At 29.1% G+C, this 20,643-nt stretch overlaps 3 protein-coding genes across 3 annotated transcripts; 1 reads left to right on the forward strand and 2 right to left on the reverse strand.

The window, feature by feature from the left end:
- Positions 1-2,704: 2,704 nt before the first annotated feature.
- Positions 2,705-3,775, forward strand: LOC105617470 (zinc finger protein 511). The gene is made up of 3 exons (XM_012199027.1): positions 2,705-2,844; positions 3,055-3,256; positions 3,335-3,775. The coding sequence occupies exons 1-3, from the start codon at positions 2,705-2,707 to the stop codon at positions 3,773-3,775; spliced, it is 783 nt and encodes a 260-aa protein (XP_012054417.1).
- Positions 3,776-5,251: 1,476 nt separating this feature from the next.
- LOC105617680 (thyrotroph embryonic factor-like) lies at positions 5,252-11,901 on the reverse strand. Its single transcript, XM_012199236.1, is given in 3 exon segments — positions 5,252-6,172; positions 11,552-11,623; positions 11,626-11,901. Coding segments are annotated over 3 exon segments (1,269 nt in total).
- Positions 11,902-16,066: 4,165 nt separating this feature from the next.
- LOC105617471 (40S ribosomal protein S12, mitochondrial) lies at positions 16,067-20,565 on the reverse strand. Its single transcript, XM_012199028.1, has 5 exons — positions 20,502-20,565; positions 20,278-20,322; positions 20,167-20,217; positions 16,463-16,687; positions 16,067-16,342 (listed from the first exon to the last, which is right to left on the reverse strand). The coding sequence occupies exons 1-5, from the start codon at positions 20,563-20,565 to the stop codon at positions 16,212-16,214; spliced, it is 516 nt and encodes a 171-aa protein (XP_012054418.1). The 3' UTR covers positions 16,067-16,211.
- Positions 20,566-20,643: the final 78 nt, after the last annotated feature.

Genomic DNA, 20,643 nt, shown 5'->3' on the forward strand with positions numbered 1-20,643 from the left:
TATAATTAATTTAAGTTTAGTTAGTACGTACTAACTACTAGTAGTAGTAAGTATACACACACACGACGACACGACGCGCGACGACACACACACACACACACACACACACACACACACACACACACACACACACACACACACACACACACACACACACACACACACACACAAATAAACGCAAACAAAAAAAGTGTCTTTTTTAATCTTTAAAAAAATAAAAGAAATGAATGTTTAACATTTTCAATATTCTATATCTTCAATCAAATTATTTATATTATAAATCATAAAACTTTAAATGTGTATAATCGAAAATAATTAAATTTCATTTCACAAATGTTTTTCAAAATATTTCTCAAGAAATTAAAAACCAATAACCTATATTTATTTAATATTAAATTATTTTTAAATTGAAGTAAAAGTACATATATGTATATTCGAAATTAATTAGCAAAAAAAATTAATGATTGAGAATTTGTCTAGACAGGTTTCTTATAAAAAAAAAATAAAAAATATCTTTCGTTAAAATATTCCTTTTCCATATGTATATGTTACAGGAGAAAAGAGAAGAAATACAAAGAAGAGATGAGCTAGAGAACAGGATGACAGAGATATTGGAAAATCTGAAGACGCGATTATTAGTTGAATAAATAGAGTGTCGATTATACATATTATTTATGACTAACTACATATTGACAATGTATTTTTGTTATTTCTCATTATGCGGAATTTCATGAGAAAATAAAATTAATCATATCAGCATAACTCCTAGTAAGTTTGTTAATCTTTATTAGCAATATATATTCAAGTGCCTATTATAAATAACAATGAATCTTCAGCTTATCTGCAAATAAAAACGATGGAAAAATGAAAATAATTCTTTTTCTCGTATAAATAACATCAGAAATTGAATCTGCCGAAATTATATTTGTTTCAATTATCACTTTCCTTTCCATTTCAATTATCAATTTTTAATTTTAATTATCTATGTCTATTATTAATTCACTTACGCCTATTGCTGTCACTTACATCTATATCGCTGTAATAAAATTATATTGTATCATATATTTCAGTATTTCCTACTTTTGCAATTTTCTTTTTTCCAATAAATACTTAAAAGATTCAGAATCGTACTCTAAGGCTGCGTTCCACACTCACAACGCTCATAAGCTATATTGTTTATTCTTGTTTAACATTTGATAAATAAAGATGAAATAACTCCACGAGCGTTGTGAGCATTAAGTGGAACGCAACTTTTATCATACAAAAATAATAAAATTAATAATAACGTTATATCGTCAAATAGATATAAGATGATTTTATTTAATTGTTGCCATTCTAGTCAAAGCCACGTCAATGACATTTTTTACTTTTCAACGTCAAAATAACGTTGAAACAACGTCACCTTACTTCGAGATATATATATTGTATGAAGTTTTAATATTTTGTCCTATCCAGCAAACGAGAATAGATTGAAATAAATTGAAATGGATTCAGATTTTCAGAAATATTGATTTATGAATGTTACGAAAATAAATGCTTTTCAATCTGAATGCATTTTTATTCATTTATAAGAATTGCGTGGAGCATATCTTTATGCTTTTCAATCTAAAAATAATATTAGCTTTTTCTGTGCACAACACACACATTGTGAACACACACTGTTCAATTCAAAATTTTGAATAGAAAATGCAGTTTTTTAATCCAATTGCATCCAATTGAAATTAATTGAATCCAATTAAATCCAAAAAAAGTATTCGCTATTTAAAATACGCATTCGGATAGAAAAAAATTTCAATCCATTTTAATCCATTCTCATTTGCTGAGTATCTTTCCAATTATCTGTATGTCAAGCCCTATCCTTCTTCCGAGAATTATTCAGAAGCTTCAGGATAACTCTCTAAATCATATATTAAATAATAAAAACTTTATTAAATAATAATAAAGTTACATTATCTATAGTCAGCAAGATGATGTTATTGTAGTCAAATAACGTTTTTGATACCTTGATATCAAAATGACAGCAAATAATGTCACTTTGCTGTCTGAAATATATTGAATTTCAGTATTTCACCCTACCTTGCTAATCCGTAAGTTCCATTCTTCTCCGATAAACATCAAGAAGATTCATCAAGAAGACTGCATTTCGAATATCACCTTATATTATAAATATGCGGATGCGCGGTTTCGCGATCGTGATCGAAGAGCGGCCATGATGGTTCGTTAGATTGCTCGGCGAAACTTAACTCTCTGAATTTAATGCTACACCCGGAGCGCTTGCGAAAAATAACATTAACAACGCGCCTATGATTTCTTATCACCAGATGATACGCGTTATCGATTCTCACTTGTAAACACGAATTCTTTCTCGCGTATTTCCCTCACAACTCGCTACGAAACGTCACTTCGCGAAAACCGGGTCACGTCATTTTTTAATGAGAAAATTTTTGCTCGCGTTCAAATTTCGATTATCGAAGTGATGTTCATCGCGATAGGTCGAATCGGCAGCCAAGAGGTCGAGACATCTTGGATCGCGAACGCGACCGGCGCACTCGCTGTGTTGTTAAAGGCAGAATATACAGACAATAAACATTGCATTTATTCGATCGATAAAATAATAATAAAAATTAATAAATATAGTCGCATTGAGATTTCTCAAAGGAAACGCGCGCTGTATTTATTTATACGGTGTTTGATTTGATGCGCTATGGAAGAGGTTCTTCAGCAATTAGGTGTCGGAATTCGCCCTGTAAACGACCCCTTCTTCGAAGATTCTTACAAAATTTGCAAGGTCTTCCAGAGAAAGGGCGTCACAATTGATGACGAGGAGGAACTTTGCCACGAAGTGTGAGTACAGACTTCTCTTTAAGAAAAATAGTGACATAACCTGAAAACTTTTTTTTATCATCACTCTGCTTCAATGTTACATGACTCATCTTCTAAAAAATTCTGCAAAGAAATTTTAAGAATCCTATAATATTGTTTTTATTATAATGGAAGAGAAGTGGTTGCCTATGTGATTTATAATAGAAAAAAATAAAGTCTATCTTGTTTCAGAATCAAGGAATTCTCATGTTATGTCCCAGGATGCAAGAACACTTTTCAAACGCTACTTGATTATGAAATGCATTATAACAGCTCACATCGATATGCTTGTACAGAATGTAAAGTATCCAAGCCAAATCCACGGTTGTTGGAGATTCATATTCAGGAGACACATGATGCCTTTTTCAAAGTCTTATCAGAGAAGCAAGCCATGGTATACATATCATACAGATTATATAATAATATATTGTTACAGTATTGTTAAATATACTTAATATAGATATTCTTCTAGTATCAATGTTATGATTCTGAATGTGACATAAAATTTAACAATCCAATGGAAAGGAAGGAACATTGCATTAGAGTACATAAATTTCCAAAGAAATATCGATTCGACGATACGCCGTATTACACCAAGAAAGAGGAATCAAATAAAATGGAATTTGATATTGTTGACAATAAAAAAAAGAAGAAATCTACTAAGATACTTTTGAATAAAAATCAGAAAAGTAAGATGTTCACAAAAGATACCACTAGTGCAATCTGTAAAAACAATGAGAGTGTAGAAACAATTTCATCGACTAGTGTAAAAAGTAAAATAACGCCATTAGCTTTTATCCCTAGACAAGTACAAAAATCTTTTTCAAAGGTACTTACAAATAATCAAAATAGAGAAAAGAATGTTCTTGAGTCAGATACTATGATGGAACTTGTAGATACATTGCCTGATTGATAATTTATGTGTATGCGAAATTTTGTTTTTAATTTTAATGAAATGTATAAAAATGTTTTGAAGGATTTGTATATATAACTGTAAGAATATATTAATTTTATTAAGATAAAAATTAAGAAAACATTTTATAACAAACGTATTTTAAAATATATTTGTACGATATATAAGAAAGGAAATTTTCATAAAAAGGAAATTATATGTAGTAGAATTATATTTTAAATATTTTAGTAACTTTAAAACAATAATGAGACAAAAGAACTTTTATTCTTTTTATGAAATATAATGCTATTATATATATATATATATATATATATATATGTGTATAATAATGTTTACAAATTTTCGTTAATTATGCTAAACTTTGGTAAAAACTTAGCTTAAATCAATATTGTATATACATGATATTTTTAATATCTCTGTTTGCACAAATCAAATACTTCGACAATTTTATATATTAACAAATTTTAATCCGTATTATTTTGTATTACAAAAATAGGACAGAGTCGTATTAATATTATGTCAATTTGATATTTTTATATGTATACTATTTGTAATTATTATATTAATAGCGCCGATTATAAAGCATATTTAAAAATTACCTCATAATTCCATACATTTTCAGTTTTAATTTCTTATACGACGCAACTTATAGTTTTTTATACTAGAACATCACATGGTTGTATGGAGTTTGCATGTGATAATTTATAAATAGTATCTAAAGAAAAATGTTCAAAAATATATTTACACAAGAAATAAATAATCTGTCAAAATATTTTCTTTCATCAGTTGTGAATATTTTCATGACATGGTAAAGAATTAGATAACAGTAATATATATACACACATATGCACAGTATTATACTATATATGTGGTAATATATCTAAGAGTAGTATAGTATGTGTATGTACTCATACATATACTCATACATACTGTATAAAAATATATATACAAACCATATGTTATATATAGTTTATAGTTATATATTTTATATACCAACTATATTAGGGAAATACAAAAATATATATATGTATCAAACATTAAATATATTCCTTGCAATGAATGTTATGGAAACTGCATCATGTTAATACCCAATTTCTTCACCTCTAGATAATTTTATCCATGAGATCTTTCAGATTTATAATGGAGTATCTCTTGGATAAAGTTATCCGCAATTTATCTGGAAATAAAGAAATTCGGCATAAATTCATTATTATTGTATACTAAGGCTGCATTCCACTCACAAAATCGTGAAATCATTTCATCCTTTATCAAATGTTAAACAAGAACAATATTAATGCTCGATTAATATCTCTGCAGAAATCAAATATTTTGACAATTTTACATATTAACAAATTTTAATCTATATTATTGTATTGTATGTATTACAAAAAGCGTTACGAGTGTTGAGTGGAACGCAGCCTAAGTATCATATGCCATAATAATAATTCACAACTAATCAAATTATCGTGATACAAATTATTGTATATAAATATGTTGTCTTTCTATTTCCATCTTGAGTCTCTGTATTTCCATCCTCAGTTGCGCATTCTCGTATTCGAGGAAACTCGTTCGGATTGCGAGCTCGTCTTCCTTAGCCCTTCGAGCATCTCTGGAACGCTTCGCTGCTTCATTATTTTTTTTTCTTCTTTCCCAATAAATAGCATCTTTCTCATCGACGGTACTAGTAGGCAATCCAGGACTGCTAATAGACCTAGATACTCGACGCATTTTAGGATTCGATGTATTTTTGTTCATTTTTTTTATGTTTTGAAGTATCATCTGACGGAACTTTGCATAATTCTCATTCGAATTATGGTCAATAGTGTTAACAACAGTCAAAAAATTGTTTGGGTAGGCCTTGAAAGGTCTTGGCGTTTTTTTCTCCGAAGACGTTGATGATTTCATATCCGACGTCGAGCATTCTGCTGGCATTGAAACGATTCTTCTGATCTCATTATTCGTTATAAAAGATTGTGGTGTTTCTATATATGGTAAATATATTTTTGGTACGGAAATATTTGTGGCTTCGTTCGGGAATGCAAGTAGCGATGGTTGCTCGGGCGTTACCATTGTTACTCCTGGAATAATATTATGCGTACTTGTTAATGGCACAGTATGTTTCAATTGGTTACTATTTTCATGGTAGTCTATAGAATCAGTCTTCATCTCTTTCGGTGAGTTTGATTCGGAATATGGTGATAGCATGGCACTACTGCCCGCGATAGGAGTCTGTGTATTTTCATCTAGAAAATGTATCTCTTGATATTTTTGCTCCTTTGCTGAAGACAAAGTTTGCGATGAGCCAATGGGTTGAATTACTTCGGATAATGTAGACGTCACGTGCTTCTTGCGTGATAGATCCAGAACCAACATATTAAAGTCTGAGTTGTTTTTTTGCTCAAACGAATGTTCAAAACGACTTTCATTAGGTCCTTTGTAATAATTTTCCATCATCATCATTTATAATTAGCTGCAACAAGATACAAATTATTATTAATTATTAATTCATATATATTGCAAATATATTACAAGTATGTGCGACGAATGTGAAAATTAAAGAATGTATACTCTAAAAAAAATATTGAAAATTTTAAACAATCTTATATTAAACAATCTTATATTAGTATAAAATTTATCAAGTCTTTTTCAATAAAAAATTCTAATTAATTCTATAATAATTCTAATTATTACGCTAACGCAACTTTTCAGTTGTAGAGATATTTTCCGTACATTTTAAAATTTTGATTGTTCTTTAAATAAAGAAAAAATAATATAGATTTATTATACTCTTTATATTATTTTGTCAGCATAATGAAATATAATATTTATGTAATAGAAATGTAAAACTATTAAAAATTCAAACTTAATTCCATTCATCAAACGTAAAGTTCGAAAATTTCTACTTTGAACAGTTTAAGTTCTCATCCTTTCGAATTTGTATCTGAGATGTAATAAGAAATAATAAATAGATCAAGTAATTGTTATCTCAAAAATTTATGACTATAAATTCACAAAGCAACAACTATTTACTTATTTAATTTCACACAATAAATTGCACTGATAAGTTTATTGCTCGAAAATCTTGTGTGTGTCACGTGCATTGGTAATATAATACATTTGCGCTTGATTTTCATTATTTTCATATAGCTATGGCATAAGTGAACATACGACGGAATAAATATTTTTGTAAGAAAATCATATCACTTCCTATCGGCAATTCCTACTCAACCATTGCACTCAGGCTTAATGACAATCATTAAGTACATTTTTTTAATTTAATTATAAAACGAAAGAGAATGTAAAAAAATGCAACTTAAAAATGTACGCATTATATAAGAGTAAGAGTTTCATACATACAGAAAAGTTTCTTTTAAAATTACCCTGAAAATATAGTAGTTTTAGTACAATACAATATTTTAAAGATTTTTATCATGCATTTCAGTAAAATTAATTAAACTTATTTTATATTTTATTGTAATTTTATTAATGAAGGAGAGAGATTTAAAATTCTTCAAAATACAATGTTATCCCATGACTATTATATTTTCAGAGTAAACTCTAAGAAAAAATTCTTTCCATGTATAGAGCTCATATATAATCGTAAATAAGTCCATTAGATAAGTTATTCTCAAATAAATTTATATAATCCAGATAGTTTTTATTCTTTCTTATATTAGACAGATAGATTTGAAATTAATTGTAATTCTATACGTGTGTGTGTGTGTGTATGTGTGCGTGAGTGCGTGCGTGCGTGCGTGCGTGCGTGCGTGCGTGTGTGTGTGTGTGTGTGTGTGTGCGTGTGTGTGTGTGTGTGTGTGTGTGTGTATACGTAAGACAATTATTTGCAAATATCTATGATTTCTTCTAACAAGAAGCTGTAGAGAATTATTGTATAAAGTTAGTAGCATATACACTCGTAACAAAATTTTACGAGAAAGTATTACGAGTCTTATGCGATTCCACACTTAGAGAGAATTGATCAAATCTGAAATTATACTGGAGAATTTTGTCGACGGTGGTTTAAAAGTGAAAAAAGTATTTTCTTTGATAAAACATTTTAAAATAATGCAAATACTAAGAGACTTATGTAAGAAATATAAGGTCGTTTTTAGTTTTACAATCTTATAGCACAGTTTGATGGATAAATTAGACGATATGTAATATATAGTATACACAAGATTAAAAAAAATTTTGTTTTTCAAGCTTAAAAAATGCAAAAATATTATTCGACGGAATTCTGTCGCAATTTTGTAAATATACTTACCTAATAATCCAAGTTTAATCCAAGGTTACATTGAAACCACTGATAGCACAACACTGTCAATATGCTCGTTTTCTTATTATTATATTTGATTACCACGAACGCGTGATTACTTTAATGCGTATTTGTTTCGAACGTAGGAAAAGAGATGAACTGGATTTCCTATTCGAGATAAACTTTACTGGGCAAATTTCTATATCTATCTAGTCTCAGTCAGGGTTGGAGAAGCTTTATATAGCTACCCTTGTGAGGCCCCAAGCTTCTTTCTTAGGGAAAGTAGTGGGGAAACTATGCAACCTGTTGGTTGAACGTCGAAAAGGCACGTGTTCTTTTGAATTATAGGCAATCATAAGTGATTTCCAAAATAACACAAACCAAAGGGTGAAATAAGACACGATATAAAGATATATTTACGTAGTTTCTTATTTTAGCATATTTTTTATTTTATAGTATATATTATTTATTTTATTCTAAAATCTTTGTATGTGTATATATACTTGCAATATACTTTTATTTTGTACAATTTTTATGTATTGAGAAACAATATATTATTCTGTTCTGTATTTGCTAGAATTAGATAAGTATGCCATTTTGTTCTTTTTTTATAAATTATAATATAATATTATATTGTTATATAATATAATAATAATAATAATAATTTAATAAGGGAATCTAATATCGCTCATTTTTTTTCACATGGTCTACTGCAGATTATACTAAATATAAACGTGCAAAAAGAATTGGCCGCCCGCGTGTAATAATAATTTTGCTACCCCAGAAATATACATATGTGTATAGTTATTTTAGCTTTTTATATGTAGAAATCAATTAAAAAAAGAATCGTGCTAAATCGTATTTTTTTCTTTCTTTAATTTTATTTCTTAGGTTCAGAAAAAGTAAATCAAATCACGATTACAGTTAATCTACATTCATAAAAATGAATATATAAGAAAGTAAAATTAATATATATTGACAGATGAACAACAGAGGAAAATAATTTTAATAAAGACGCTAATTCAGGAAGCTACGATTTCATCGTATTTGTTCGTCCAAATCTATGTTTAATAAATTTTTATTTTGTTTTTGACTTATCTATGTACTATGCACGCATTGCACAATTAAGCACCTCTGGATATCTCGAGTACGTAATAGTATTTTGAAATTGATTAGATGAGAATATCTTTTTTTATCAGATAATAAATTAAATAAATATGGACAAAAGAAATTACATAATTTGGAAAAGGAAGTTTCGTGTAAGAAGACATATGTGTAATGAGATATAATTAGCTCCAAATTTAAATTTAATATCCTATCTAAGAAAAGATTAAAAATTTATTGCCTCTTGGTGTATAAATCTTTATAACTTGCAAAATAAAAATAAATTACAAATAAATATTTTTACTTGAGTAATCTAATTGCATTATTATTATTATAACTTGCGGAAATTGGCACTAAATTAACTTGAGATATGTGAGATATTAACATTTTTTGAAATCTATAGAACTGAAGACAAATATTGTTATTTATTTTTCCTGCTCTTCTTCCCAAATTCTATATAGAAATAGTGAGAATTTGCTTATAATATATATGACACCAGGCATTCTCTCCGAAATAAAATCGGCAAAACTTCTCAAATCTTTATTTATTTGAATCTACATTTATTCTCAATCAAGCACCCCGAAAAAGTGTAAATGACCGTGTGACTTCTACGCGGTACATCTTGGATAATGCTAACGCGGTACTGAAATTTTGAAGGCTCAGGAAGATCCTAAAAAGGATTTGTAACCAATGTCTTGACGTCAGCTATAAGAATATGCAATGAAAGATATGGGTTCTCATTTAAAAAATTCAAGTCGACCTCGACATGGCCTTGCTATCAATATGCCTATGTAATGCATTACTTAATCCTCAACTTTTGTCTCTTTGAAATATTTTTCAAAATAACCATTTCTCTTGTTTTTAGGGTATATAAGTGGGTGGTCTGAAACACCCAGTAATAATATTATTTAAAATATAAATACTACAGAAATAGAGAGAATCTCGACTATTTTACTATTTAACAGCGGATTTTCAAAATTTCATTAACTAGTGAATAATAAGTAATAATTTTAATTAAACTAACTTTTTCTGCTTTTTAACTTAGAACATAAAACTATTTTCCATATGGAAACGGTGACGTACACAATAATATAAGGTAACATTTAACTACTCACTTGTAATTCTCATTTTACGCAAAATTCTTTAGAAAAAATAAACATATATAGTATGTTTAAAAATAAGTAGAATTCTAAATAGAATACGCAAACATCTAAGTTGACTTCAGAGCAGAAGAAAAAATTTTCTCTTTTTGATTGTTCTTATCAACGTGACTGATGGAAGGGTTAAGTTTTAATTTTAAAAATTACAAAATAACATTAAGTATTCGATATGTATATAAAATGTATATTCCAATGTTCATCCCTTACGAAAAAATACATCGAACTAAACATTAACGATCCGAAATGACACTAAATTGAGTGTTTTTTCAAATAAACCTTCATCTTAACACTTATATACAGTATATATAGTTCTACAAATACTTATAACGGTCTACAAATCGAAAGTCTAATGACTTCAGAATAGAAAAAAGGGTTATTGTACTAGGTATTTTCTTTTTACCCTTGTCAATATGATTTATAGAAGTTCAATATTATTTCATTAAATTCAATACAATTGTGTAGACTTGCGTAAAAATTGCAAAACTAGCAATTCCATTATTCTGTGAAAAGAAATCATTCTATTTCTCAAGGGAGCATTAATTCATTCATTGCAAACGAGCACAATAATAACCAAAACTCGTTAAACATCAACATTTTCAATAGATAATTTATTTTCTAAATGTTGAAAATAAATCAAAAGAATCCATTTTTCATTTGCGGAATTCTTTTACGTGTCATGCACGGAAAAAATAATGTGCTAAAGTATCTAAAAATTTTAAAAAATATACTGATTAGATCAATAAGCGAATTACTTTCCGATAATTCTCAACATTATTATTCTAATAAAGCAGTAAACAGCAGAGAGGCAAACAAATGTCTCTCAGTAAAAGTTTTAAATTGTGAGTATATTTATCATTATCTCTTTTTGCGAAAAACAATCGTCATTTCACATTAAAGTCATGGCAACACACTTGCTTTCCTATCCGTAGTCTCATTAATATTTAAAAAAATTGATATACACAATAAAAATAATCTAAGTAAAGGTAATTTAATAAAAGTTATAAGTTATTAGTACCTTTATTAATAAAAATAATCTAATAAAAGTAATCTACATAATAATAATAATATAGATTATTGATATACAGATATATAATAAAATGAAAAACGAATCTCGTCAGTGAAGGGTTACTTCCGATACGACGACAGCGATGCCTCATTATGTCGGTGTCTCGCGATCACGCCAAATTTAGTCGTCCATTCTAGGCTCCAGATTTGAAGCTTGTCATTCATAGAAAAGCATCCCGGCGCTCAATTCACCGCACAGCCTCCTTTCTTATGTATACAAATTTTTGCTCTTTTGCCTGCATAACCCACATTTCTATGGTGCGCCCATGAAATGGCCGCAACCCGTTATTTGCGATTTTTCCCGTGATCGCCGGTCCCGGCAACGGATGAATGCATTCGCCATTTGCATCTGTCTCACGCTCACAGGCACAACGACGCATCGTAACGGTATCGGATGGACACAACATATCCACCCCATCGCTTTCCTCGAACGTCTGGATTTGCGACCCGTGAATAGCCAGATGCACCGTTGATAGTTTTCTCAGGGTATTTACAAGTGGCGGGAACGTAAAGCAAGAACGGACACTTGAAACGGACGTCATATTTTCTTGGATCTTTTGGATTTAATAGTAACCATGCTATCGCTAACAAATAAATTATATTCATAAAAATACTTAATTAAACGTAAATTACGTACCATTAAAGCATTTGATGGATTTGATTAAGACATTTTTTATTTTTGATACTTTCAAGGATTCGCTAGTCGATAATTCTCGAAGATTATAATGCATATTATATTATATACTGTACATATTGTATACTATTAGTCTAGTTTCCACTGAAGTTCTCAATTCAGTTTTACTTCGGTGCAATATACTGTTTCTATTGGAAGTACAAATTTTATGTCAAAGCGGAAGTGAAAAGTGAGCACAATCAAACACATTCCAATCGATTTAAATTTTGATTCTACATCGCGACAAATCAAATATAAATTAATTTCAAAACTAGATCACTGTTACCAAATATAAGTAAACCACAAGATAACTGCGTGTTTCAATCATGCAATGTGTACGTGATTCGTCATTATCACTCATCCATGGGCTGATCAACGCAATTGTTGACTTATTGTACAGAGTTACAGACCGGTATTCATAACTCGTATTATAAGATGTCTTAAAATGTCTTAAATAGTAACTTCAAATGTTAACGCGGCTCTTTAATTGATTTATGACTTATATCTTAAGACTTATACTTAAATATAAGAATTAATTATCAACCACAATCATACTTAAATATAAGAATTAATTATCAACCACAATCATAAACATAAGAAGTGAACAGAAGCCTCTCATGTTTACTCTTTGATCTTTATTTGTTTCTCAAAGAAAATGCAAAAAATGTATAATTTATCAATCTCAATGATTTACATTTAAAATAAATTATACTTCACATTCTATTCTTGTATCTTTTATCTGTGTCATGTAATATTGTATAATTATCATCATTAATAATAAGCAATATGTGATTACAAAACGTATAATAATAATTTTTATTATATACTACTCCTTATTCAATATTATATGTAAAATATTTGTTGAATTGTTTTATTTAAAAATGCAAAATAATTTTCCATTAATGACAATACTTTACAGAAATAATATGTAAATGATGTAATGCACGGAATTAAAAAATATATTAATTATTGAAAAAAGATTTTCATTAAAGACAGGTAAATTATTTGCACAATATATACATTTACTTTTTATTGATGACTATGTGCTCTTTCTTTTATATTTAAATTTCTTTTTTCTAACCTTTCATGTAACCTTGAATACATCATTGTTAGATTTTCAACTGTCAATATTACAAAGAGTTGCAAAATAGGGAAAGAATACATTTCATTTTCCATTTAGCTTTCTGATCTACGCCTACAAACAATTATTCGATTTGCTTATTCTCAATGGTTTTTAGCAAATTTTTGCGAAAACTCTTTCGTTTGCTTTCTTATTCCGACACACTTTTACACTTCAAAGACCGATTTATTTCTTGACTGAAAATCCTCTCTTTGTTACTCGATGAAGATGGATTACCTTGGCAAGCGTAACGGTAGGTATATTCCGAAAAGGGATATACTTGAATTAAGTTGTAATTCGAGATATATTAACAAATATAATTGAAACGGATACTTACTAAGAGACCTGACTCGAATTTTAAAGACATAAAAATTATAGAATAAAGCAAATCAATTTAACAATTAATAATTGATTTTGTAGATAATCTTTATTGTTACATTATATTTTTGTAAGCATGCCCGCAAAATTAAACTCGCCAATAATGACAGAAATATTAATTTTATAAATGAATGATTATTTTATTAAAAATTATATGTACATAAAATAACGGGATAGTTGAGCATGAGAGTAAAAAGAAATGCTTGTGATGGAAAGAAAGTAGTCGAACTGCGACTGCAGAATTTTCAGAAAGAAGAGATCGTCCGGTGTCCGATTACTAAGCCGAACAGCAAAGAGTTAGGCACAATCGTGCGACAGCACAGAAAATGTTTACTCGCCATTTGTTTGAGAGGCTTTTGGCAGCACTGTTAGTCATTTGAAGATTTATTGTAAACTTTCTTTCAATTTTGTTACCGTTGTTGAATCAGTTCACAACGGCGATTCTGCTTAGAGATTCTTTGTAGACGTCTTTGTTTGAAATGATTTCGTGTTTTAAGCCAGGTTTTATTTCAAATACACTTTCTTATGTATTTATTAGAATACATTTAGTTGTGCAGAATTTCGATTCTGATACTGTAATCGCAAAATTCTAAGTCGGGACATTTACACTTCGTTTCGAAAGCAATTAACAATATATATATTTTTCTATTGTATATAATGATTTTCCTATACTTTATTATCATTATGTGCTGCAGAAATTGACTTTTAAGTGTTAAAAGAAAAATAAAGTTGCAAGATAAAAAAATGAAATATGGACCGAAAAGTATAACAGATAAATTCACTACTTGCAACATTAGCAAATTTAATTTTCATTTCACTTATTTAAATCTAAAGTTTATCTATATCTACTGATTCGATACATAAAAGGCATATCAGCTTTTATTATTATATATATTTTTAAAAGATAGACGTTAGAAGAATTTAGAAGAACTTGTTAAATAGAATTCAGTACTTAAAGGTTTAACCTTAGTATCTTTGAATTTTCTATTTAAACTTATACTTATCCGGTAGCATAAACTGATTATTTATCGTCATTTGAACATCAAAATGATGTTTAACGAATTACTACTTGGATATTAATCTATTAATCATCTTCTATTGGAAATATTTTAACAAAATAATTAATGATTTATTTTTTATTTATTTAATTAATTTATTTCAGTTATTTAACTATTAATTATTTATTTTATAAAATATGTAAACAATTATTTCCAATAGTTTTAACAGTAAAAAAATGTTATTAATGCCAGAAATCATTTTTTAATAATGATACTGAAATATCTTGATATAAAAAAAATTGCATTTTAATATAAATATAAATAAAAATAGAAAAAAAACTTCTGCAGAAATGATTTTTATTCTACAATTTTAAAACTCTACTCGTAGTTCAACAAATTCTTGAATAAGTACTCATAACACGAATTAACACCATGACGTTAGCTATACTTTCCGCAAAATAGGACAGACATATATTGCGGAAATTTAATGAAACATTCTGGCGTACGTACGCCTCGTGGCGCTATTATCCCTTGAGATAGCCACCGCCTTTGGGATAAGCCTATTCTATAACAGGTTCTCATTCACACAATATATATAAATAATGTTAAAAATAATCCAAATTAAAAAAAGAACGAAAAAGCATTTTCAGAAATTTTTGTTCGATTTTTTTATTTCTATCTAATTTAAATTACTTTAATATTTAATATTAAAAACTCCTATTTACAAGAATTGTAAGAATTATTTTATCTTTAAACAGAACAAAAATTCGATTGAACAATCCAAATTCAACTTCTGTGCTCGGTACTTATTAAAAAAGATTTATATAAGGATCTTTCTTCACCTCTAAAGATTTCAAGTTGAGAGCCGATCTTCTCCAAATATCGGGATATTGGTCAGCATGTCATATGGTCGCTGGTCGCTGGTCGATGGCCGCGTGGGCGAATGAAGGTTGTGCAGATGCGCGACGACCAACCCCTCCGTAATAATGTCGAAAAAGCGGATGCTGTGTCACAACCCTTTTCTCATTGTGCTCCGATAGCAGTCCCATTGTCCATCCACCGTTATAATAACGAACCCGTGAGCCAGGTAACGGTAAATGTGTGGTGGAGTTCAGCATGCCAAAAGTGTGTCAAAGGGCCGCAATTTTCACGGCTAATCTCTAAAAACCGTGACATCCCAAAAATTGCTTTCCATCGCGATTGCGAGAGTGAGCTATGTTGATCGATTATGCGACATGTCTTGATCAATGTATCATATCTATCTTTAATGTACATATATTAAAAAGTCATATTTAGGATTCAGAAATCTTATATCACATTTCTTGATCGATGCTTAACATTCCATAATATCGCAATTTTATTGTTTATATAAATGCAAAATTTTTTTAATCTTAATTCAGAAACGTAAAATTCCCGAAGAATAGATTAATTAAGAATAAATAACACCTTTACATTATATCTCTAGAAATACATGCATCCATCATTTCCGTACTATTCAATAATCTCGCAATAATGCATTTTTAAAATTAAGAATACGGTTTTTAGGAACTAATTATTTATTTTTCATTAATATCGATCATACATTAACATAAGTATAGACAATAATGATACAGTTAATGGTCTTTTTTTTACAGAAATTATATTAATTGCGTCAGACGTATGATAATAATTAACAGTTATAAATTAATTGCGCTTAGATACATGTGGTAAATCGTACTTTCCACGCACGCATTTTATTTTAACTCCAGGTGTATCTCGCAGTCGTCCATTCTTGCACAGTACTATATTATGCTCCTGCAGATTATGACCGATTCCTGAAATAATTTAATTCATCTAAATTTTCTAACGTGTACGATATAACGCCTCAAGTTTCCTGGCGGGACAATGACTCGAATGCAATAGTGCTGCAAGTTAGAATTATTTCGACATCTTACCGGGAACATACGCCGTCATTTCTTTGCTGTTCGACAATCTCACAACGACGCATTTTCGATTTGCAGAGTTAGGCTTCTTCGGTTTTCTAATAACAGTTTTTAAAACTACGCCTTTCATATATGGTGCACCATCGAAAGGATTCTTCGAAACTTTGGGCTTTCTGTATGGTCCGCCTCTTCTATGCATTTGCCATAAGGTACTTCCAAATCTAATCTGTCCCAATTCTAGATCGATATAAATGATCACGTAATCGTTTCCAGTAATCAGGTAGAAAATAATTCAGAAAAATAGAGTTATCGATCTTATTATGACAATAAATATATTTTAAAAATTTATTATATACTGAATTATAATAATTATAATAATAATAATATTATTATGAATATTATTACAATAATATTCATTATGTAATATACTCTTTCATTGTTCTCAACATAAAAATTGATAATTTAGATTCTTACATGCCCTTTATTATATTTATTGTTTATTAAAATCAGGAGTCTTTTATTCTTATTAATCTTATTATGACAATCGAAAAATATCTATAAACAATTTTCTATCATCAACATTTTCATCTTTAAATATAATTGGCGGAATTTATTTATTACTTCGCGCATGTTTCGATAAATTTTCATAATTTTTAATCATTATTCAAAGATATTGCCAATTATTAATATATTGTTATTAATATATGTTAGAATGTATTTAGAATTCAAGATAAGCATGATATTTTGCTTTTTTAATATTTACGAAAAAAATAAATAATCATAACATAAAAAGAAATAACATAAGAAGAACATAAAAAGAAATTGCGAAATATGTAAGATTCTTCTCAAAATCACAAAAAAGATGAAAGAGATTCCGAAAGAATGGAAGAACTATGTGATGAGTGGAGAATGAAAACTTTCATGAACAAGTCAACAATCAACATAAGAAAGGAACAAAACCTTCTGGTTAGAAAAGTAAGATAAATGACGTAGCAATTCTCACAATCGAGTAAAAGCATTTTTTTAAACCTACATCGAAATTTTAATGTTTGATATCTTTTTTGACCGCACATTTACAAAATTGTTGATTTACAAGATGCTAGTAAAAATAAAATTAACATGTGTCTCTCGTAAAATGCATTATACATTCAAAAACATCATTGTGTCAATTGACGTAACGAATTTATTCACGGTTCATAATTATAATATAATTATAATATTATTCTAATATCTCTTGTAAATTTAATTCACACGATTTAAGAAATTTAATTTAAAAAAAAAGTGTATCATTCCAAATTAAAAAATTTTGATTTTTATATAAAATATAATGAATAAATTAATTAATTTTGGCATTTGCTTCTAGCACGCAATATTATCGGTATACTTACAAAATAAAACGTCTTGTAAAAAAAAATAATATTTGGTCGCAAAATATTCACGTTTGCTTCGAAAGATTACCTAAAACGAGTATCGTATGACAGTATATTCGACAAAAAGGATGCTCGTTATGGAGTGATCAGTTTTCGAGAACGAAAACTGTCGGAGGTGACATGGACAATTTTAGAGTTGCCTGCCAGAGCCGTGACATTCTATGATCATCAAGATTTACCTAAAGAAAGTACACTATTGATCATATCGAGAGAGTTGGCTGACCACCGTCCATCAAAACGACAGATGTCCAGCGGCATAGTGACTAATCCGTCCTAACTCCTCCTCACTCTGCCAGACGCTATTATGTACGAAAGGCAAACCCTTTTCTTACTGATGAATACGTAAGATTACATTGCGAAAATTTTCGACGTCGGTATTGCGCTTTGTTGCATCGTTACAACGTCGCAAATCCTCTTCCTTTCTTTCCCTGTTTCCTTCGTTTCTTCGAGAAATCTTTTTTGTTATGATTGCGATCTTACTACTGAAAAAATGCGAATTTCAGAATTCTTCTTCTCATCCTTAGTCATAAAAATTACATCATAATAATTGGGACCAGTAAATTGCCAATAAATTAATTTGTTACATCAAATTAATTTGAATTACAAATGTGAATATAAAGCAACGGTTATGTTTATTCATATAAAATATTTAAAAATATTCACAAAGTCGAAATAAACATATGATTGGAGTTGGTCTTCATAAAAAATTAATTCGTTTTATTTTAATTTAAAAAATTTAACTAAAAAATACTTTTTTATTTATTCATTTGCAATTTTTTTTTACGAAAGTATACAGCATAGGATTTAGCATGGTCGTAGAATATTAAGGCTCTGACAGGCAAATTGTTCTGAAATTATCAATGTCACTTCCGACAACTTTCATTCTCGAAAACTGACATAAAGACTGTTCTACAATGAGCGTCCTTTTTATCGAATATATTATATGAAAAACTCAACAGTTTGGATGAGAAATCGAAACGCTGGAAATATTAGAAATATAGACATTTATAATACAGAAACTAAGTGTAAACAAGAAAGTTCTGTCCGAGACATCAAATTAACGAAACGCAAGATCTCTAATTCTGATAAGACATCGTTTGCGAACACTCTCGAATGCTGTCATGAATGGATCACAGACCCACCCTTTATAGGGTTGCGAGAAAAGCGGAAAGAGGGAAACACGCGGATTGTGCCTGATCCCATAGCAACAACTGGTCAACCGCAAATGGACACGTCACACCCCTCAATTCCCAGCGATTTTCGCTAGTGGTCACAAGGGCTCCGTCTTTACGCAGCGCGAGCCCTTTCTTGCGAAGTGGACGAATAGATCCCTTTGGTATTTGGAGATCTATGTCCATGGGGATCAAAGAGGTGAGGGCTGCATGTATTTTTGCGGCAGAAGAATTCTGGCCACGATGGGAATCTAGCCAACTTCCTATGAGATTCGACCACTTCTTTGATAGAATCCGGATCCAAGCAGAAAATCGCGAAGATATGTATCTATAGGCGATTATAGACGGTTCGGAGAGGACCAATCTAGTCACGCTTAAAAGAAATGCGATACCTTTAACGTTTCACAATTTCACGTAAATAAGTCATCAAACTACTAATATATACATTTATCTTGATTTTTTATTTTCAAACATTCCTCATATGTCCTTCACGAAGAAATTCGAGTATGTTTAATCACGAAATCAAATATATCAAATATATTAAATATTTATAATATTATAAACAATTAATAATTATATATATACAATTTTCAAAAATTTAAACAAATTGATATCTTGTAATGATTACACTAATTTTTAATAATTAAGAATGGTAAAAACGGAAATAAAATTGAGTTTTGTATTTCAAAAATATATCACAAAATAATACTTAAAAATAATACTTAAAAAAATATCTAAAATAACATTCCATTTAGAAATAACGTTCATAACAAGTCATTTAAAATTAAGAACGTTTTCCTTGATTTTTTTTTCAGTCATTCAATCTTAAAATAAAAACTTTTATTTCTGTCAATATTAGTTTGAATTTCTAGCACTAAGTTCAAATGACAATAAATCAATTGTTATAATAAAATTACTTTCTTCTTTGAATTTCGATATATAAAACAGGGGATTCACATTATACAAATGACAGAGCACAATGAATCATTACATTCTTGTTGTTTTCTAATGTTAAACAAAAAGTGATATGACACTGTCACTTGCTGGAAAGTGATATGATTACTATGTTACACTTATGATTATGACTTGCATAGAGATTTAAAAATTTTATTACCTTGCAGTGCTGTGCTCACACCTATCCTTGTGGCATTCAGTATGTTTCCTGCTAATGGCAAGTACAAGATTTGAGTTCATTGTTAAATAAATTGACATTATGAAATATTACCTTGGCTATAACTGTCCCTACAAAATTTCGTAGTTAGGTTGTTACCTGAAATAAATAAGGTAATCAGATTATATTGTTAAAACTAAAATAATTTGATTATATATAAATAAAATAAAAACTTTAGAAAAGCATTTATTATGACAGTAATCACTCTTTATTCAGAAATTAAATTAGAGGTTAGAAAACTAAACAATTAATTATATCATATCGCACAATGATCGTACTTTGGATGGTATTTGCTATGCAAGTTCTCGCTATATTCATTACACTTTTTGCCAGGAAATTCATGATTAACGTAATTAATAGACGTTTCCTAGAGTAACTTAACCTCACCGAATGTTGTTTAATCTATTTTGAATGTATGAT

Source organism: Atta cephalotes (genome assembly GCF_000143395.1).
Source record: "Atta cephalotes unplaced genomic scaffold scaffold00013, whole genome shotgun sequence".
Taxonomy (NCBI): domain Eukaryota; kingdom Metazoa; phylum Arthropoda; class Insecta; order Hymenoptera; family Formicidae; genus Atta; species Atta cephalotes.

Bases quoted from the DNA above. Each gene is read 5' to 3' on its own strand.
- LOC105617471 (XM_012199028.1), bottom strand. From the start codon at position 20,565: ATGAATTTCCTGGCAAAAAGTGTAATGAATATAGCGAGAACTTGCATA. The intron at 20,323-20,501 runs GTACGATCATTG...TATTTATTTCAG, and splicing joins CATAGCAAATACCATCCAAA to GTAACAACCTAACTACGAAA. The intron at 16,688-20,166 runs GTAATAAAATTT...ATATCGATCTAG, and splicing joins TGTGAGCACAGCACTGCAAG to AATTGGGACAGATTAGATTT.
- LOC105617470 (XM_012199027.1), top strand. From the start codon at position 2,705: ATGGAAGAGGTTCTTCAGCAATTAGGTGTCGGAATTCGCCCTGTAAAC. The intron at 2,845-3,054 runs GTGAGTACAGAC...ATCTTGTTTCAG, and splicing joins GAGGAACTTTGCCACGAAGT to AATCAAGGAATTCTCATGTT. The intron at 3,257-3,334 runs GTATACATATCA...ATATTCTTCTAG, and splicing joins TATCAGAGAAGCAAGCCATG to TATCAATGTTATGATTCTGA.